This window comes from Capra hircus, chromosome 21 (genome assembly GCF_001704415.2).
Source record: "Capra hircus breed San Clemente chromosome 21, ASM170441v1, whole genome shotgun sequence".
In the NCBI taxonomy this organism is placed as follows: domain Eukaryota; kingdom Metazoa; phylum Chordata; class Mammalia; order Artiodactyla; family Bovidae; genus Capra; species Capra hircus.
In genome coordinates this window covers 54174696-54196807 of record NC_030828.1, presented here as the reverse complement: position 1 = coordinate 54196807, position 22112 = coordinate 54174696, and the positions used below count along the sequence as shown (strand labels likewise).

The 22112-nt window shown below is 39.1% G+C and overlaps 1 protein-coding gene across 2 annotated transcripts; it reads right to left on the bottom strand.

Moving 5' to 3' along the window:
* C21H14orf28 (chromosome 21 C14orf28 homolog) lies at positions 10593 to 21517 on the bottom strand. 2 transcript variants are annotated; one of them, XM_018066560.1, is made up of 5 exons: positions 21212 to 21516; positions 17069 to 17593; positions 15066 to 15155; positions 13523 to 13657; positions 10593 to 12737 (listed from the first exon to the last, which is right to left on the bottom strand). In XM_018066560.1, the coding sequence occupies exons 2-5, from the start codon at positions 17590 to 17592 to the stop codon at positions 12554 to 12556; spliced, it is 933 nt and encodes a 310-aa protein (XP_017922049.1). In that variant the 5' UTR covers position 17593; positions 21212 to 21516; the 3' UTR covers positions 10593 to 12553. The 2 variants fall into 2 exon arrangements, with proteins under 2 accessions (XP_017922049.1, XP_017922050.1); XM_018066561.1 differs by lacking the exon at positions 15066 to 15155 and having other exon boundaries at positions 21212 to 21517.

Genomic DNA, 22112 nt, shown 5'->3' with positions numbered 1-22112 from the left:
ATACTAATTAGCAAAACATTGGATACAGATCAAATTATGGGTGAGAGATATATTTGTATCTGCCTTGAGCATGGGTTTCCTGGTTAGGCGGCCAGCTACCACATCCCTCAACTGCATTCTTAATGAGGGCAGCTCTTAGAGTTGAAGTAGAAACAGATACATACTGAAGTAGTTAAAGAGTATTATATATGATATATATAAATACTCATTTTGGGAAGACATTAAAATATTGGATTTAAGATTTCTAGACTGGATGTTTTTGAAATTCTGTTTTTTAATTCTAGTGAAAGTGAAAGGACTGTAGCCCATCAGGCTCCTCCATCCGTGGAATTTTTCAGGCAAGAGTACTGGAGTGGGTTGCCATTTCCTTCTCCAGGGGATCTTCCTGACCCAGGGATTGAACCTGGGTCTCCTGCATTGTAGGCAGACGCTTTTACCGTCTGAGGCACCAGGGAAGCCCAAAATTCTAAGACATTCACGAATAGCTTTCATGTTACCCAGAAAATCTGTCAGCAGTTATTAGAGTTTGGTATGTTTAAGACATAGTGGAAGGTGTAAAGGGGTAACAAGCTGTATCCTACCATCTGCTTAAGGAACGAAAAAGACACCTCATTTGTGTTTTTGGTTTTTGTTGTTTCAGGAAGGGAGAATAGAATGCCACTCTGGCAGAGCCCTAGCAGTGCCTCTCATATTCTTTCTAAAATTACTAGATGCTTTTCTTGTTTGAGGCCAGTGTGGGAATGGGAGTGAAAGTTTCAACTCAGTTTGGATGAGTGGATGGTAGGAGTCAGCAGTAGACTCATCATGGGATACAAAAAACTTTCAAGAGTCCAAACTATTAAGGCCAGGAGTAAATTGAGTTCTGTGTTAAGACAGGCTTAGAACAGTTCAGATGGTTTTGGTATGTCTTCTTCCCTCCCTCTTTTTAATAGAAATGGAATCTTCCTGTACCCATCACCCAGCTTCAACAATTAAGCACATTTTGTTAATCCTGCTAACTGCTGCTGCTAAGTCGCTTCAGTCGTGTCCAACTCTGTGCGACCCCACAGACAGCAGCCCACAAGGCTCCCCCGTCCCTGGGATTCTCCAGGCAAGAACACTGGAGTGGGTTGCCATTTTCTTCTCCAGTGCATGAAAGTGGAAAGTGAAAGTGAAGTCGCTCAGTCGTGTCTGACTCAGCGACTCCATGGACTGCAGCCCACCAGGCTCCTCTGACCATGGGATTTTCCAGGCAAGAGTACTGGAGTGGGGTGCCATTGCCTTCTCCATGTTAATCCTACTTTTCCCCATTTTTTCACCCTGTTTTTTTTTTTTTTTTTGCTGAAATACTTTAAAGAGAATCCCAAACGTGCAATTTAATATAACTGATAAATAATTGAGGCTGCATCTCAAAGTGATAAACAACGTTCAAAAATTTCATTCTATGAGCTCCACTGATATAATCACACTTTAAACATTTAATATTTTTATAATATTTAGTATTTGTTGTTTAGTTGCTAAGTCGTGTCTGACTGTTTTTGTGACCTTGTGGACTGTAACCCCCCAGGCTTCTCTGTCCGTGAGATTTCCCAGGCAAGAATACTGGAGTGGGTTGCCATTTCCTTCTCCGGAAGATCTTCCAGACCCAGGGACTGAATCTGCTTCTCTCCAGTAGCAGGCAGATTCTTTACCACTAAGCCACCTGGAAAGCCCAATATTTAGTATGATCTGTATTAAAATTTCCCTTAAATTCCTTTAAAAATTCTGTCTCAGAATTTTTTTTCTGTTACTTGGTTGAGTCAGGAGCTAAACAAGGTTTATACATTGCATTTGACAGTTAACACCCCTAAGTTATTTTTAATCTCTGCCCACCAGTCACTGCCCGCCCCCTCTTCATGTCATTTACTTGCTAATAAATGAGATTGTTCGTCTAGTAGATTGTCCCGTGTTCTAGATTTGACTGATTGCTTTTTCTGTGTTTTGTTTAACTTATGTCCTATTCTGCAGATGTTCTATATATTAACTAATGGCTATGGACTCCAGATTTTTTTTTTTTTTTTTTGCAAGCATGGTTGATGCTGCATATACTTCCTATTGTATCTGAGGCATGTTATGTTTGGTTACAGCACTTCAAGAGATGCTAACATTAATCACAGTTTGGGTTCAGTTGTCAGCCTGTTGCCTTCATTATCAAGTTCCCCATCAAACTCTCAATTGGTTTTAGCAGCTGTTAGTACTACTGGATCCATCATCATGCTGCTGCTAAGTTGCTTCAATCGTGTCCGACTCTATGCGACCCCATAGATGGCAGCCCACCAGGCTCCCCCGTCCCTGGGATTCTCCAGGCAAGAACACTGGAGTGGGTTGCCATTTCCTTCTCCAATACATGAAACTGAAAAGTGAAAGTGAAGTCGCTCAGTCGTGTCCGACTCTTAGCAACCCCATGGACTGCAGCCCACCAGGTTTCTCCGTCCATGGGATTTTCCAGGCAAGAGTCCTGGAGTGGGGTGCCATTGCCTTCTCTGATCCATCATCATATTGGGTGGTAAAATGGTAATTTTCTATCTCTGCCATTCCTTTTGCATTTATTAGCTGGAGTTCTATAAAAGAAGGCTCTTCCTCATCATTTAGTTGAGTACCTCGAGATAAGGTCTGTACAGGAAACGCTGGGAAAAATCTGTGATTCATTCCTTTCTCAATATTTAAAATAATGAATTGGTGCTCTACACAACTCTAAAGGTGATCAAGTATCAAACTCATGGTATATTTTTATATGTTTGTTTGTATGTGTTCCAACCAACACCTCTAAAGCCTATGGATACCTCCATGAAGTTCCATTGAACGCCTCCTTGCTTTTATAGAATTATTTTCACACAATTTAGAATAATTACAAAGAAGTTGTAAGGATAATACAGAAATTGCTATATGACTTTTTCAAGGTACACCAGTTTTTGGCATTTTGCCACTTGTTTTATTGTCCTTTCATTTTTTTCAAGCCATTTGTAATGTTGCATACAGTATATCTCTTTATACCTTAATTCTTAAACACATATATCCCAAGAATAAGGCTACTTATTCTTTTATGTAAGCACAGTTCAGGTGTCAAAATTGTGTTTTGGCTTTTCCTTAACATTTTCTTCCTCAGATCTAGAATCAGCCATTCCTCCAAGGGACCCTGTCACCTTTTGCTGGTAAATCATATGTAGAGATCCCAATGTTTTGCTAGTGGTAATTTCTGCTAATGAGTTGTTATTGCTTGTAGGCTATTTAATAAGCAGAATCAGGAAATGCTTCCTTTAAAATTTCATTTTACTTAAATTTTTTGATTTTAATGACTTTTTCTTAGCCTGCAAATCTTGGTTTCTATCAACATTAACATAATTACTTTATTTTACAACATACAATGGTTTCAAAATAACAATACTGATATAAACAATAAAACCAATAAGTACCACTGAGTCCTTTGTGATTTTTTTGTCCTTAGAATGTGTTTTACAAGTATCAACAATAAAAATACTGGTTTTAGAGTGAAATGAAGAAATATTTGGTTAAAACATCCTTGATGTTCAGTGAGGCTATATTAATGGAAGTTTAATTTTTAGGAATATACTTTAAAATTTCATTTTTAAATTATATGGAATATTTACTTAACTGCAAAGTTGAAACTATATGAAAAGATACAGTCACATAAGTTTTGTGTGTATTTCCATTTCTTTCACTTTGTTCATTTTTATTTTTCGGCCGTGCCAAGAGGCATGTGGGATCTTAGTTCCCTGCTGCTGCTGCTGCTGCTAAATTGCTTCAGTCGTGTCCGATTCTGTGCGACCCCATAGATGGCAGCCCACCAGGCTCCCCTGTCCCTGGGATTCTCCAAGCAAGAACACTGGAGTGGGTTGCCATTTCCTTCTCCAATGCATAAAAGTGAAAAGTGAAAGTGAAGTCGCTCAGTTGTGTCCAACCCTCAGCGACCCCATGGACTGCAGCCTACCAGGCTCTTCTGTCTGTGGGATTTCCCAGGCAAGAGTACTGGAATGGGGTGCCATTGCCTTCTCCGCTTAGTTCCCTGACCAGGGATCAAACTTGTGACCCCTGCAGTGGAAGCTTGGAGTCTTAAGCACTGGACCACAAAAGAAGTCCCTCACTCTGTTCACAGGTAATCACTTTTATCAGGTGCTGGTCCCTTCTATTTCATTTTGAAAAAATCCTTCCCCATTTCCTTAGTAAAAAAGCATACTGTAAAAACACCATTTTTCAACTTAAAATATTCTGGAGATTAGTTCATATCAATATATGAAGATGATTCCTAATCTTTTTTACAACTGCATAGCACCTTACTGTTTCTAAGAATTTTAACTAGCCTCATGCTGATGGACATTTGGGTTTCACATTGAATAGCTTTGTGCATTTGGCATTTTGTGTTTTGAACACAGATTTTTTACATATGTAGATGATGTGAAATTTTACATATGTAGATGATGTGAAATTTTGCTAGCTCTTGCCTGTTTCAGTTCAGGCTTCCGTAGATAAAATGCCATGGACTGAACAGAAATTTGTTTCTCGAAGTTCTAGAGGATGGAAGTCCAAGACCAGGATGCCAGCATGGTTGGGTTCTGGTGAGAACCTCTTCAGGATTGCCGCTTGCCAACTTCTCATATCCTCACATGAAAGAGAGCAGAGATGGGTAGTAAGCTCCCTCATGACTTTTATAAGGACACTAATCCCATTCACGAGGGCTCCATCTTCATGATCTCATCTAGCCATGATCACCTCCCAAAGGCCTCACCTAATACCAATACAGGGATGGGTAGGGTTTCAGGATTTAAGTGTTGAAGAGACACAAACTTTCAGTCCATAACATTGCCCAGTTCTCCTAAGAGGTTGTACCACTTTGCATTCCCATCAGTAACAGACGAGTATCTTACAGGCTGTTTTTATTAGTTCACCTGCTAGGGTCTTATTAAAAGGTAACATGGTCTCAGGTTTCTTTTGACTCAAATTATGTCTAACACTATTAAGACATGAAAACTTCTTATTTTTAATGCATATGAAAAACACCTTAAATCCCTTATTGAGTAAGGCAAGATTGAAATAAGGATGAGCCAATCACTTTTGTTGTCCTGATCAGGAAGTATTAGAAAGGATATTCTTGTGTGTGCCCTGAAGACAATTTAATAGAGTAGATGTTCACCAATAAATATAGAATTATGTCTCAAAAGTTTTATAGTCAGATGGCATATAAACTATTTTGGACAGTATCTGTGGATAAACTATTTTGAGCAGAAACAAGATATGATATTATTATTTAGTGTCTTGGAAAATTTAAGCTATTCATTTTCCTCCAACATTTTTACTTTTGCTTTGTTTTTGCATTTCAAACTAATTCATGAATTTAACTTTTTTTCACCCACTAGTTTGATATTATATTCTATGAGCTTATTGGCCAAGGAAATACCAGCAATGGTTTTCAGTCAACAAACTTGAAATATTCTCACAGAATTTAGTTCATCTTCTGCAGCAGCACTACTTACCTACAAATTTCATTTCTTAATAGAATATTGAAAGTGGAATCAGCAATAACTGTAGCGAACACTTTCATGGTGCTTACTGTGCACCGGGCATTAAATGCAAAAAAAATAATTCATTTAATCTTCACCAGAACCTTATGGAATATATTCTATGATTATCTCCATTTTACAGTTAGGAACCTGGGAATTGAAGGGTTAAAGTAATAGGACCAAAGCGACATAACCAGAGTCCAAATCTGGACTCAGGCAATCTGGTTTCAGAAGGCAGTCATTTTAACTGCCATACTCTTGCCTCTTATTGACAAGAAAATCAGTAGCTAAGAACTAATGATAAAGAGAATCCAATGGTAATGTGATCACATAACATGACTCACCTCAAAAGTCTGAAATTTTATTATTTTTTTTTTCCTGGCTGATAAATAATCAATCCTGAATCAGGTCTTCCTGGATTTTCACAAACTCTCTAGGGACAGGAATTCCTAATACTTTTCGAAGAACTATAGAAAGCAGAGAGGAGGCCAGAAAACATGACGGCAGTGGAAGTGAAGAAACCCCAGGAATCAATTTATAGGTATAATTTGAACTGGTTGTTGTTGGCAGAGAACACAGTTAACTTCATCAAAGACGTCACCACTCTATGTTATCCCCAAGCTATGAGTGCATATAGTGTCACGGTACTGAAGGAAAATCGGATTTATCTCACCCAAATCATAAAGGCCAAAAGTTCAGCAATGAGTCTCGGTTCTTTACACTGTACGGAGGAGCTTCTGCCACCTAGTGTTCGTGAAGAAAATGGCAAGAGTTTGGAATCACCAATCCTGTCCTTCCACAAGTCCAGAAATGTTAGAGAACTGGTCGCAATGGCCATCTCACTTTTTTCTCAAGTTATCTTCCCTCCAATGAGAATTAGAAAATATTTGATATTACTAATTCTTGTGGATAACTTAAGTTACGACAAATTACTTTTAAAATTTGACGGTGTTTGACATTTATCTTTAATTTTAGGATTTATAGCTTCCTAAACAGACTGGTTCCAAATAGGAAAAGGAGCACGTCAAGGCTGTATGTTGTCACCCTGCTTATTTAACTTATATGCAGAGTACATCATGAGAAACGCTGGGGTGGAGGAAGCACAAGCTGGAATCAAGATTGCCGGGAGAAATATCAATAACCTCAGATGCGCAGATGACACCACCCTTATGGCAGAAAGTGAAGAGGAACTAAAAAGCCTCGTGATGAAAGTGAAAGAGGAGAGTGAAAAAGTTGCTTACAGCTTAACATTCAGAAAACGAAGATCATGGCATCTGGTCCCATCACTTCATGGGAAATAGATGGGGAAACAGTGGAAACAGTGTCAGAATTTATTTTGGGGGTCTCTAAAATCACTGCAGATGGTGACTGCAGCCATGAAATTAGTTATCTTGCATCTAAGTTATGACCAACCTAGATAGGATACTAAAAAGCAGAGACATTACTTTGCCAGCAAAGTTCCATCTAGTCAAGGCTATGGTTTTTCCTGTGGTCATGTATGGATGTGAGAGTTGGACTGTGAAGAAAGCTGAGCACCGAAGAATTGATGCTTTTGAACTGTGGTGTTGGAGAAGACTCTTGAGAGTCCCTTGGACTGCAAGGAGGTCCAACCAGTCCATTCTCAAGGAGATCAGTCATGGGTGTTCATTGGAAGGACTGATGCTAAAGCTGAAACTCCAGTACTTTGGCCACCTCATGCAAAGAGTTGACTCATTGGAAAAGACCCTGATGCTGGGAGGGATTGGGGGCAGGAGGAGAAGGGGACGACAGAGGATGAGATGGCTGGGTGGCATCACCGACTTGATGGACATGAGTTTGAGTAGACTCCGGGAGTTGGTAATGGACAGGGAGGCCTGGCATGCTGCGATTCATGGCGTCGCAAAGAGTCGGACACGACTAAGCGACTGAACTGAACGGAAATTAAAAATGGTTAGGCTTTAAAGTTAGATGTAAAAGTGATAATGAAACAGAAAGGAAGGGGACAGGGCATAACCTTTAAAAGAATGACATAGCTTTTGAGGACACAACAAAAACTGGTTAGAACCAGATAGGTCCAAGATGGCAGAAGATTCAGCTTCAGATCTTGAGCCTTATTATATGCTCACTGTAAAGTATCAGCATGCTAAACTACACACCCACAGGTGCCATGACAGTTCTGAGGCTGATCATAAGAAGTCAAAAAGTTGGCAATGGCCCAGTTCCTGGAAATCTCTGCCCCTTCTTCAAAATAGTTGGAATAACCCTCCTGTTCATTAGCCTGTGAAACTGTGTTTGTGTTCGGTTGCTCAGTTGTGTCCAACTCTTTGTGACTCTATGGGTTGTAGCATACCAGGCTCTGCTGTCCATGGGATTTCTGAGGCAAGATTACTGGAGTGGGTTGGCATTTCCTTCTTCAGGGATCTTCCCTACCTAGGGATTGAACCCTCATCTCCTGCATTGCAGGAGGATACTTTACTGCTGAGCCAGTGGGGAAGCCCAGCCTATGAAATTACCCAGCCCATAAAAACTACCTCCCTCATATTTCAGGGCCTCTTGCCTTCTGAGATGGCCCACACTGACTGTGGAGTGTGTTTCTCCCAAGGCTGTTCTCGTCTTTGAGACGGATGACATTCTGTGGCATGTATAGCTCTCTAAATAAATCTACTTCTTACCTATCACTTTTTTGTCTCACTGAATTCTTTCTGTAATGACGCATAAAGAACTTGAGCTTCATTACGTCCTGAGACCAGATGTATGATCTCGATTAAAAGGCAGTGGGTTCAAGTCCCAATCTGAGTTGTGTGGTTTCAAGAGGACCTTACAACTGTCTTTGAAATCACAAGTCGGCCAACCTGGAGTCTCCTTCCTCCAAATCTCCTCCAGGGATGCTAGGCGGCAAGTGAGGAAAGGACTGTTTCAAAGACCTCACAGCTGTTGTTACACTCCTCTGTTAGGTTAACAGGGATACATAGAAAAAATCTATTGGGCTGTATCTGGGAACAGATTATACCATCAGAGTGTTGCTTTCCAGCTCTGGAACCTGGATGCTAGTCTTGAGATGTTGATAGAGAAACGTAAAGGAATGATATCCTTTTTAAAATAGAATGAGTTCTTGAAGATTTGAGAAAAAAGCATCTGAAGGCAAGTTTTTAGGTAGAAAGAGATGTCTGAATAGGTGATGACTGCAGTTTTCTTCAGAGACTCACTTTCCTGTAGGCGTTTTGTGCCAATTATTTCTATCACCCTCTGCTGGCTCCCAGGAATATACATTTCTTTCTTCAAAGCCTGAACTCCTTGGTTCTCTTCAGTACTATGGAGCCACGTTGGATTTTTCAAACATCTTTACCGGTGTAAACCATTGGGTGGAGATATCATGGATGATCATTTTCTTCTTTAGCCTTTTTTTGAGGGTTACTGATTTCTTACTGATCTATGTATTATTTTTATAATCATCTTAGAAATCAGACTTTACAAAATTCAAAAGGAAAATAGGCAAGTAATAAAAATATAGCTAAGCATGCCAACAGCAGGTTTCTAATTTACCATGCTGCTGGTTTTCCAAACGTTGTCATTTTTGAGGGCCTTACCAGAGCAGCTCACTTTTTCATTTTCAGTGGTACTCCTTTTGATACCTTATATACCTCACTGCGAAAACAATGGGTGGACTATGGAACTGATGGCTCTTTGAGGGTAAATAATCTAAGATATATACTCAAGTAGATAACAGCATATGAAGAAATCACCTAGCTCCCCACCAACTTTCTCAACTTCCCAGAGATAAAGTAAAAGGCTGCTTTCCCTCAGATCGAATTAAATTTGAAGTTAAGAGCTGTCCAGTTGAGCAGATGGTGAACCCTGGGCCAGTTGGGTGGGTAGGAACTGTTAGCAAGGCATCAAGTTGTCAAGGTGAACTTCAAAACCTTTGTGATTTTAGCTTTTGATTAACAAAGGAAGATGGTAATATAGATGTTTGCTTAGGCTGTTGTTTAGTAGTGGTAATTGCTGTCATTTTTACATTGAACTATTTACCTTTCCTGCTTATAGTGCACTACAATTATTGTCAAATAACTATTATTGAATCATTTAATCATTAAACTGTTGATATGCTCAACAAATATGGCATTTTATGTGTCACAGTAGTCATCTGTTTATACAGCTTAGCTGTTTGTTCATACTCTAAGAATAAAATAGAACGTAGGATTCATGCTTGTGGTGATGATCTTTCTCCTCCTCTTTGATGGGATCGGATCCAGTGACAATCTAGGTTAAATCAACCCTAATAATCAGTAATGGAAAGCTACTTTGAAGGATAAATCTAAGTTTTGGGTGGAGGGTAAAGTTTCTTTGAAGAGAAGTTGGAGATTTCTACTTACATGTTGGAGAAAGTGAAAGTCACTCAGTCATGGCCAACTCTATGCAACCCCATGGACTCTAGCCCACCAGGCTCCTCTGTCCATGGGATTCTCCAGGCAAGAATACTGGAGTGGGTAGCCATTCCCTTCTCCAGGGGATCTTCCCAACCCAGGGATCAAACCCAGGTCTCCTGCGTTGCAGGTAGACTCTACCGTCTGAGCCACCAGGGAAGCCCATGTGTTGGAGATTTCCCCTTAAATTTGCTTTGTTCTTTATCCCCCTTTGATGGAGCTAGGGTTTTAAAATAATTTCTGCTCTACCCTAGGTGTAGCTGTGGTTTGTGACATTCTGATTAAAAACATATTTTGATTATTCCCTCATACCTTTTGTCCTCCTCAGCATTCCAATTTCTCTAATAGTGTTTAAGGCTATAAATTTTTTTCCATACTCTCACCTTCAAATTTTTTGATAATCTTGTTTACTTCATACTTTTTCACCCCTTTCCTAGTCACTATTTGGAGGAATAATGTCTTCAATTACCACCGTAACAATAAAATACCTATTATCCTTAAATCCTAATCATCTGGGGTCCAGCAGGCATACTAAAATTTCACTACACATTAATTCCATTACTGATATGAACTACTGCTAAAATAATTTTTAAAAAGATCTGAAAAGTTCATTAGTAAGAGAGAATCTAGGAAACTTGCCTGTACATGAAAGAGGTAGAAAAAATGATTTTTTTATTAGCATGTTCAAGGTAGTCAAGATGTTAACAAACATTTCATTCCTCACAACAACCCTGTGAGGTAGGTATGTCACTGTCTTGTGACAGGCTAGAATTATTCCAAATAAAGTGCAATTCATAAAAGAATAAATCTGCATCAGGAATAATTTTGTTAATGAAATCATTTATGTATATGCTAATATTTGTGTTTCTGTATACTTCGATTCATGCAGTAAGGTGTCCCCAGAAAAGTATACTATAAATCAAACCCTATTTAAATACGTGCAGAAACTATTTAAATAAACTCTGGGGTCAATTTAAAAAAAATAAAATAGATCACTACTTTGAGCAAATACTATGAATATTTCTTTTTTACATGATAAAAAGGCATACTCATCAACGTTGCACTTATATTTATCTGTTCTTTAGTAAGTTATCTTAACATGGCACCAATGCAATGTAAGACTTAATTTACTGAATTAAACCTTAGCAATTTGGTAAATGGCAGTGAACTGTGATGCTGTGTAGAAATCTCCAAATATATTGCACTCAATCTCAACCCCAAACCTAAGGACAGCCACACTGAAAACACTAAAATAAATGATGATAGATTCCAAAAAGTATTTTCCCTTGAGAACATTACTTATTACTTTTCCTTTAAATTGTAAAAGGAAGAGCGATCCTACGTCTTTGAAAAGAAACATAATATTCTGATAACTACACACTTTCTGTGATTTATACTGCAAATCAAAGAAAGTTTCATGGTATCAGTTTACTATTATTAAGGCAGCACACAGATGTTACCCCCAAAACCTAAGTATTTTTTCCTCTGTGCCAATGTGACTTACTAGGAAGAGAAAGACAACTGACCTTTGAACAACATGGGTTTGGACTGTGTGGGTCCACTTATACAGGTATTTTTTTGAGTAAACGTATACTGTAGTACTACATGATCCAAAGTTGTGTGAATCCAAGGATGTGGAACCGCAGGTATGGAGGGACAACTGTAAAGTTACATGGGGGAATTTTGGCTGTTTGGGGGTCAGGGCCCTAGCCCCCGAGTTGTTCAAGAGTCAACTGTATTCTCAGGCACCCAATTTCTTTTAAGTACATATTTAAAGTACATTTCCATTGTTCATTCAACATTAGTAAACATACAGTTTGCCTGACACTTTTTATAGCTGTCTTATCTGCAAAATAAATTTTTATTAGAGAACCTCTATTACATTTAAACATTAGTTATATAATTTATTTGAGTAAAAATAAGCTTAATTAAGCTTGGAGCTTAGTTAACACTTAAAATCCACTGCTAGGTTTTTAATACTTTAGCAAGTAAAGTTATTTGCCATTATAAAGAAATAATTCAAGTCCAGAGAAACATTCTTAGCAAAGTATTTTTTAAAAATTGCTGCAGGGACATTAGGCAAGTCAGGTAAAATAGACTAAACCATCTCTAAGTTGTACATTCAAATCCAAACTAGATCCAATAGTGCACTTTGGATTATAATGAGGTAGGGCAAATAAATACAGCCAGGTATTTTGAACTGCTAAATTTATATAAACTGAAAACTTATTTGTACCCAGGTTTTATTTGGATATCCAAAAGGAAAAATCGAGAATTCAAATGATGAAGTATTTTCTCAGATTCAAAAACAGAATTGTAAAAAACCTTTGAGATACATATAAATAAAAAATACAAATGCTACAAGATATATTTTATTTCAACATAAAATATGCATGTATAAAAATAACCTGGGATTAAGAAAAAAGAAATACAAATATTTTTGCATAGATTCTCTATATAAAACATTTACCTGGGGCTAAACACTAGAAAATACACCTCTGAAACTAATATAGTTGAACTATTTTCTTGGATACCAAGTATATACAAAACAAAAGCCCTTCATCTGGGGGAGCATGGGCAGGAGGGAAAACAATATAATTTAGCATCAGTCTATATTTATTTCTCTGCTGCTCGAATATAAACCAATGATGACAAGAGGAGAAACTCTGGGGGTTTATTTAACAAAATTAAATTCACATTTCTGAGGCCATCATAGTGCATCCAATGTCCATCAATTTGAAAGGCTGCAGAATAATGATGTTCCTCTTTGTTAAACAATGTGGCACCTTCCAACAAATACCTGCAAATTAAATGACAAAGTGTGGCAGAAAATCACAGTACTTTGTTCTTACAAGAAAACATTCCTTACATTCTTAACTAAGGAATAAGATTATTTGCATTCTGTTATCTGAAAAAAGACATTCATCTGTAAAAAAAAATGTACTATAATTGGTAATTTGGAGTAAAACGTTTCAAGAATTTTAAAAAAATGATACATTTTTAAGGGCATTATTTTAATAGATTTAACTCATGAACTGCATGGTTCTATTATATAAGAGAAAACACAAGAAAATGTTTAAAGGCAAAAAATTAAAAGAATCCCTTATATCTTAATTTGGATCTTAATCTAATGATGACAGTAGTATTTTATGTTTAAATGACCTCATACTATACACTACTTTGGCCTGAAATACAAGTAATGGCCAGCCAGTATTTACTGTTTCCTGAGTCTTAGGTACTATCCTAAACACTTTAGACACTGTTACCTCTGTTCTATAGATAAGAAGACTGATGTGTAAACTGGTTGCTCCTGGATCAGCATCACATCGCCTGAAAGGCAGGGCTGGGACTGGAACCCAGTTCAGTCTATTCTATAGTCTAAGCACCTAACCACTATGTACACTGTCAGTGATTGACTCCCTGTAGTATATTCTGATCTTATTTAGGATACATAAATTTAGAGATAGCTTTTTTTTTTTTAACAATATGTATTTCCTTAAGGACTAGTCAAAATCATGATAGAATAGTAGAACAATATAAATAAAACTCTTTCATTAGTCATTAAAACAAACAAAAAGCACCTACTTGTGATCAGATAAATCCAAGTAATAGGGGACATATGCAAGATCTTCAGATTTCCAATGCTGCATATTTAAGACAACAAAAGGGGGTGCCCCGTGGCAGAACACTCTTTGGGAAAATTCTCTTAAGCCACCACACCTAAAATTGAAAGTAGGTATGAACTTTATTACACTTGAGACAAAGCTGCTTTTTATCACTCTGAGTTGTCTTTATCACTTAATTTCATAATAAGTATATTATCTATTTTAGGTATGGGAAAATTGTATGACTGTATTAATACTTTATATGCCTAAGTCTCAGAGTTTATAAGCTGAGAGAGTCTATATATAAGAAAATGACATTTTTAAAATTCCAAGAAAAGCTGACTATGTTTATCTCAGCTTATAAAAGCATGTAGTCTTTTGAACTGACAGAAAAGTTTTTATTCAGAAAAAAGGTTTTCTTTCTCTAGGCTGGTTTCAAGTGAGAATAATGGCAGAGAGGCAATAAGATAATTCTTACAGTCTTCTTTAGACTAAATAAAATTCCGATTGGTTCCTTTTGCCATTACGATGTAGCAGATTCTGTTTTCCAAGTAGCATCAGGTATTAAGCATATGAATTAAAATAAAACAAATGTAATCAAACAGTCAAATCTCAATTAACTGAAATGCTCAGGGGACAGTAGTTTGGTGGGCAAACACTGACTAAGTTATCCGAAAACCCTTTTGTTTCAGCATTTGTTGCAAAAACACACCTAGTTCACTCTCTGGACTTAAGTACAATTAACTGAAGGTATTCTATTCTTTGCTGCTTTTGTGATTAATTAGGTATAAGATCATCCTTCTAAATATTAATTCTCCTTGTACAATACTGTAGATATAAAAATTAAGAGGCTGGGGTGAATATGTTCTGCCCCTTTGGATTTCCTTTCTTTTAAAAAAATATTTTATTTATTTGTTTGTTCACACTAGGTCTTAGTTGCAGCATGTGGGATCTAGTTCCCTGACCAGGAATTGAACCTAGGCCCCCTGCACTGGAAGCACGGAGTCTTAGCCACTGAACCACCAGGGAAGTCCCTGGATTTCCTTTTTTTCTTTAACCAGGTTAAACTTTCTGGTTGTCATTTACTGCTTTCTCACTGACTCAATGGACATGAGTCTGAGTAAACTCCGGGAGTTGGTGATGGACAGGAAGGCCTGGCGTGCTGCAGTCTATGGGGTTGTAAAGAGTAGGACACGACTGAGCGACTGAACTGAACTGAACATAAATGAGGAGTACGGGAAAAAATCCAGCTAATTGAGGGTCCAGATTAGCTGGGTTCCGGTTAAGCAAGGTTTTATTGTACCTACTCAGCAGTGGGGGAAAAAAGGCATTTGCTTTGTATTCATCAAGCAACCGCAGCACAGCATAAAATGGTATAGTAAACTAGAAGGCGTCAAGATTCCAAAAATATAAGGCTTCCTAAAACACTTGTGAGTTGCTGTTTCATAACGAGCGTACCAATCCAGGTTTCTTTATAAGAAACACAGAAATACTTTCATCTTAAGTGTCTATCATATACTCACCCATGCTCTTCACACAGTTCAATCCTGGAACAGAATAACTCATCCACAGCCAGTCGTATCAAGTTTCCATGTGGAATTTCTTGGGGAGGACTATAACAATTGCAAAACGCATGTAAGAAATGCTTCAGCATTTTACATGTAAATATATTAATGTTGCTCAGTTGCAAAGTCGTGTCCGACTCTTTGTTAACTCCATGGACTGCAGCCGGCCAGGCTCGTCTGTCCACGGGGTTTTCTAGGCAAGAATACTGGAGTGGGTAAATACTTTCTTTTCCAGGGGATCTTCCTGTCCCAGGGATTGAACCCATGTCTCCTGCTTAGCGGGCAAATTTTTTACCGCTGAGCCACCAGGGAAGCCCAAGGATATTATGTGGATAACAAATTTTATAAGTCATCCATTATTAGTAAAGCACATATAAAAGTATAACCTCTGTTATTCATCTTTGTATTTCTTATAGACAATATAGAAACCAGTTGAACTTAATAAACATTAATGTATGAAACTTTCTAAGAAACATTAAATATGTATGTAAACTGATCCTGAGACACAGTTGTTACTTTAAAAATTTCTGATAGGATTAAATAGAGTGGATCCTGGTCCTGATGTAAGAAAGCAGGATCCAGAATTAGGAGAGCAGCTGATTAGTTACCTGACTCAATGTTAGTGAGAGCCACTCTTGGCCTCAGTTTCCTGATTTGTTAAAAAAAACTTTTCCTACATACTTCAGAGGTTGTTTATGACAGGATTGGAAAATAGGCAAAAGACTACAAAGTTATATAGAGTATAATGAAAACTATTTATTAAGAGAGGCACAAAATGCTAGTATTAATATAGAGCTGCAAATACTTCATTATAGTTTCAAAACATATGTAAGTTTTTTTAAAAAAACAAGACAAATTTCTGAAGCACTTTTTTAAAGTCCATTATGATTTAACAGTAACAACTTTTTCCCTGATGGAAATTTCAAAATCAACATCATCCTATCAGCAATACAGCAAAATGGCCCAAGAGTATTTCAGAACAAGAGAAACATTAATTGGTAGTCTCTAAAAAGAATAACAGATCTTCTGCTTTCCCATTATCCTAAGTATAATGTTATAATATTAAACTAAATATGCTATACAGAAAACGTGAATATAATAAGTTTGGGTATGTGACGTACAATCCCACATGGGAACAATCTGTTAGGCAGTTTTTTTCCTGGACCACAGGGCCAAGTATGCTTTCTGACAAAAATGTGTTTGGATCTGTTTTTCTGTCCTGCTTCCCACTGCCCCCTGCAACCTCCACACTGGCAATTATCCCTTTTCCAGCTCATGCGCCCTTGGGGCGTTAATGTTGCCCAATACTCCACTAAGGCTTGCCAGTTTGGCCTTCCTCCCTGTCATTTCACCAGCTTGAAGGCCTTCCTTTTCTCCCCTCAGCAGGCTATCAGTACCTTTCTAGCCAATAAAAAATTTCCTTACATCTGTATCCTTTTCAGGTATTAATACTCCCAAGTTTGAGATTTCTGTCTCTAAGTATGCCCTGGCCATGACGTGGAGTACTTTCAATCTTCCTGTTCATGTAGAACGAGCCTACCTGACAGGGATGTATTCAGAGACGGAAACATTTCAATATAGTACTTAGTGTCGCTGGAGAGGCTAAATCTGTGACACAAGGAATTATCTTCCTAGCCATATTAGTAATTTCTGAGTCAGAGGAAAACATTGTGCATACTGAGGTCATTATTTTGCAAGTGAAATAGTTATCCATTGGTTTTGTAAATCCTGACATGTTTAGATATAATAGAAGAGTAATATTTTTTTTATCATGGAACCCACTGAAGAGTCTTGCATTTGCCTGGCTGCTTTATATATAAGTTGTTGTACACAGGGTCTGTACATTAAGAAGTACTTTGACTATATCTATCTACCTACCTATTTTCCTATCTATCCATATCATGCATTATAAGCATACTACTTTCGCTAAAAGTGACAAAACAGACTTTAGAGCAACTTACTTTATATTAATTGTGCGTTGCTGATCTTCCTGCACTCGAGTGGGGCATCGCCAGTTGGAACAGTAACTCTCTTGTATGGTTGACATGAGATTTTCGAGATTCTTTGTAAAATTATCATGTTCATTCCCAAACAAATCAATTATTAATGAAGCTTTATGAACTTCAGACTTGTATTGCTGTTTTTCCATTTTGTCCCAAATCCAAAGTAGCTTCACTGTTGTAAAACTGTAGGTGTCCATTAAATAAAGAAAACAGTCTACAAACTCTCTACCTAAATGAAGAGAGAGTTCCCGGGGGAAATTTTCATTTTCATTGAGAATGACATAGAGTAACATTAAGAATCCATCTATGGTGCAGGTATTTTTCAGTCTTATTTCAACATAGAGTGGTGTACAGGAGACTGCTTTGCGGCCAGCTTTGATCGTAAAAACACCTCCCCAAGGAAGAACAGGCCTCCAAAATGAGCGATCTTGGTTATAGTTATTTTTAATTGATGCTTTGATCTCTTCAAACAGTGTCTTCATCCTGCATTTTAAAAGTTTAAGACAGTACTTGTAAATTTGTGACTTTATCTTTTAAATGCATGATGTATGTTTAAATGAAAATAGAACTATCTAAAGATTAAGTTTGGTTAGATAAGACTCCTAAAGGAACAAAAACATTTTAAAACAATTCAAGCCATGAGCCATTTTTTCAGCAATATGAATGGTCTCTGGATAGACCATTTAAGTTGTAACCTTTTTTTGAAATACAGAATAGTCATTTGATGGACCTTTTTATTAATTATCAGTTCAGTCGCTCAGTTGTATCTGACTCTTTGCAACCCCATGGACTGCAGCATGCCAGGCTTCCCTGTCCATCACCAACTCCCGGACCTTGATCAAACTCATGTCCATTTAGTCGGTGATGCCATCCAACCAATTATGATTGGTTATATTGCAGGTTTTATCACTGACAGAGGATAACCTTGTAATGAAAAAATCCTAAATAAAAATAAAACTATTCAAAGATACAGTCTAAATTTGGTTAAGTGCATTCCTAATGTAAACCTCTTCCTCCAAAATATGAGCTGTGTTTCATTCTCTTGTTAATATGTGTGGTTCTACTTACGAAACTGATATAATGGAATTCTTAGTTGGGGTATAGAGAAAGGCCAACCGGCTTTGAAATACAACATATGAAGAGTACTGTAATCGGGAGAACTTAATCGTATTAGCACAGCTAAAACAAAAATAATTTCTATGCACTTGGGGATTTTTCACTTGCAATTTAGGACAATGCTGCATGCTAAGTTGCTTCAGTCGTGTCCGACTCTGTGTGACCCTATGGACTGTAGTCGGCCAGGCTCCTCTGTCCATGGGATTCTCCAGGCAAGAATACTGGAGCGGGTTGCGATGCCCTTCTCCAGGGGATCTTCCAACCCAGGGATCAAATCTGGGTCTCTTACATCTCCTGCATTGGCAGACGGGTTCTTTATCACTAGCGCCACCTGAGAAGGACCATGCCAGATATCCTATAATTTTAAATACTGAGGCCAGGCTGGGACAATTTGGTTCAGAGCTTGGTTCATTATCCTGATTCTTCTCTCTGCATGTTTTGGGAATGTGGTGAACTCCTTATTTAAACGGGCACTTATCTTCCCCCACCCTTATGGCAGAAAGTGAAGAGGGCCTCTTGATGAAAGTGAAAGAGGAGAGTGAAAAAGTTGGCTTAAAGCTCAACATTCAGAAAATGAAGATCATGGCATCTGGTCCCATCACTTCATGGGAAATAGATGGGGAAACAGTGTCAGACTTTTATTTTTGGGGGCTCCAAATTCACTGCAGATGGTGACTGCAGCCATGAAATTGAAAGACACTTACTCCTTGGAAGGAAAGTTATAACCAACCTAGACGGCATATTCAAAAGCAGAGACATGACATTGCCAACAAAGGTCTGTCTAGTCAAGGTTATGGTTTTTCCAGTGGTCATGTATAGATGTGAGAGTTGGACTGTGAAGAAAGCTGAGCGCCAAAGAATTGATGCTTTTGAACTGTGGTGTTGGAGAAGACTCTTGAGAGTCCCTTGGACTGCAAGGAGATCCAACCAGTCCATCCTAAAGGAGATCAGTCCTGGGTGTTCTTTGGAAGGACTCATGCTAAAGCTGAAACTCCAATACTTTGGCCACCTCATGCGAAGAGTTGACTCATTGGAAAAGACCCTGATGCTGGGAGGGATTGGGGGCAGGAGGAGAAGGGGACAACAGAGGATGAGATGGCTGGATGGCATCACTGACTTGATGGATGTGAATCTGAGTGAACTACGGGAGTTGGTGATGGACAGGGAGGCCTGGTGTGCTGCGATTCATGGGGTCGCAGGGAGTCGGACACGACTGAGTGACTGTACTGAACTATCTTCCCCCCAACCTTGAGGATAACTAACAGCTTGGTTTTAAAGTCACTGACAGTATTCTAATAAACATGTTGGTGTGATATGTATGTACATAAAGCAAAATTGAAAAAAATTAAAGAATGAGGTCCTAATGAAATTGAATTGAAAAAAACTGCTTTACTTTATTTGGAACAAACAAATGTCTAAACTAAAAACATCACAGGGTTTTGCAATATGTTTCATGTTTTGCATTTTCATGAAAGCATTATTTTCATGAAAGCAGGAAGCATCTGAGGAGAAGACAGAAATTAGTGACTGAGGTCATTGTCTTATTTTGATCATAGTTTCAAGTGCCACATCCAAGCACAATGTGAATCCAACGCTCAGTGCTGCAGACCTATGTGTTTTGTGTGGGAAATTAAGTTCAAACTTATTTTCTAACACCAGCAAACTAAAAATTCAGTTTTGCCACACACACACACAGTATTTCTGACTTAGGCAAGATACTGTGGACTCTAAAATATTCAACACTATATTTAGTCTGAAGTGTAGATGTTTATATATAGTTGCTAACATGCTGGCTCTAGTCAACCACTTAGGAATAAGAGGGAGTGGCAAATTTACAGCCAAGGAAACAGAAACTCAGTTTCTGCTTAATGAAGAAGAAATGTTTCAGAACATATTCTTTAAAAAAAAATCACAAGGTATTTAAATATTTAAAACATGAAAATAACGTTTCTCATGGTTTGACTGATTTCTGTGGCATTTTAAAGAACTTTGTAGCAAGGTCATATGATTCAGAGCCTGAGTTCAGATCCTTAAATATTGCATTAGAAAGGAACTAAATTTCTGCAGTATTTTTTTGCCAAATTATCTTTTAGACATGACTAAATAAGTACTGCTCTGGAAAGCAAGTTGCACTCTAAGAGAATTAAACATATATTTTATAACTACATATATATATTTAAAAATATATACACACACATAAAATGATTTCTCTAGCCTTTTTCTGGGGAAAACAATGGGAGATAAAAGAGGATTGAAAGAACTAAAGGACACTTATTCTAGCTTCTGCAGTACCGTGGTGATTTGTTCTAAAGTAAATTACGATAAAAGCGACTAAAAAAGACCAGAAAATGTGCAAAGAACTATACTTGAAATTGTCTTTTAAGTTTTGGCCACACTGTCAAAAACATCGTTTCGTTAGACAGTGATTTGTAAGTCCTGGAGAATTACTGGCTTTATTTTCCTGCCTCAATAGGCCCCCTAGTTTGAACAAACCAGGAAAACTCCCTAGACTTCTATTTCCTTGGCAAAAAACGACACCTTTTGCGGTCGTTTCCAAGGGTGACAATCTGTACTCCACGCTGGTCATGAGGACCAGACCATTTACCCAAAGCACTGAATACCAGACACCCTAAGAGTTCGGGGGTCCTGAAGGTCCCCTCCCGAGTCAGCGCCCCCAAATACTCGAGAAAGCGGCCCGCGGTCCCGCTCGAAGCAGCGCGGGGATGGGTACGCGGTGGGCCCCCATCTCCACCCCGCCCACCCCGCCCCCGGCCCGCAGCTCCCGGGAAGGCCCGGCACTGAAGGCTGGCCCTGGACTGCGGGTGGATCCCAGAACCCGGAGCCGGTGAAGGGGCTGGGCATCCCCTGCCCGCGTTCGAGCAGTGGCCCCGCTGAGCGCCTGGGACTGCGGGTAAAGGGCAAGAGGACCGGGCCGCGGAAGGCGTCCGGCCAGTCTCCGTCCACCAGGAAGCCGACTTTTCGTACCTCCCCGGGGACCGAAGACCGCCGGTGCCGCCGCACCCGTCGCCGCCGCCGCTTGCTCATGGAGAGTCCGTGCCGCCGCCGCCGCCGCCTCATCTACTAGCACCGCCGGCTGTTTCGGCCTCCCCCGGCGTGAGCGCTGGGCTCCGGTACGGCCTCCATCGTACCCGCCGCGGCGGGAGCCAGAGCAGCTCCAGCGCCCAGGCCCGATCCGACCGGACCCACGGAGCCAGGACCGCGGGACGCGTAGCTTCTTATTACGGAGGAAGATTCGGCCTGACCTCCTCCCCCCCTCCCCCCAACCCCGGGACCTAGTCTCCAGCTGCCTGACGCCGCTGCTGCGCACGCGCGAAGAGGACCCTGCCAAATGTGCGTGTGTAGGGTGTGTATACAGCATCCGGATTCACCCAATGGGTACCAGGATCAGGTGCAGGGGGCGGGACCTCGCAGAAAGGGGCGGTGTTGCAGAGTTAGAAAGTGGGTGGGGCAGCCGGAAGTGGGCAGGGTTTGCACGGAGGCGGAGCTTTGTTGGCAAACCAGCTTGGCTTTTAGGGGTTTGTACCATTTTAGGGCTTTACTTGATTTTGGTTTACTTTTGCTTCTGGGTTTTTCAAGTTCTTATGTCAAGAAATGAAAGCTTTGTTTTCTTTGTAAGCTAAAGTTATTCAAACTTTTGATTTAAGTATGTATTTAAGGAAAATTGAGTTAGTGTGTTAAATACTATTTTTAGTGTTCAGGGTATTAATTGGCCAATCTGCTGTAATTAACAATGGACGTTAATAATATTTAAAGAAATTAGGGCTTCCCAGGTAGCATGGTAAAGAATACGCCTGCAAATGCAGGAGACATCAAGAGATGAGGGTTCAATCCCTGGGTCGAGAAAATCCCCTGGAGAAGGAAATGG

Coding starts and splice junctions, on each gene's coding strand:
- C21H14orf28 (XM_018066560.1), bottom strand. CDS start 17,592: ATGAAGACACTGTTTGAAGAGATCAAAGCATCAATTAAAAATAACTAT. Junction 15,156..17,068: donor CAACGCACAATTAATATAAA/GTAAGTTGCTCT, acceptor CAATTGTTATAG/TCCTCCCCAAGAAATTCCAC. Junction 13,658..15,065: donor GAACTGTGTGAAGAGCATGG/GTGAGTATATGA, acceptor TTTCAATTTTAG/GTGTGGTGGCTTAAGAGAAT.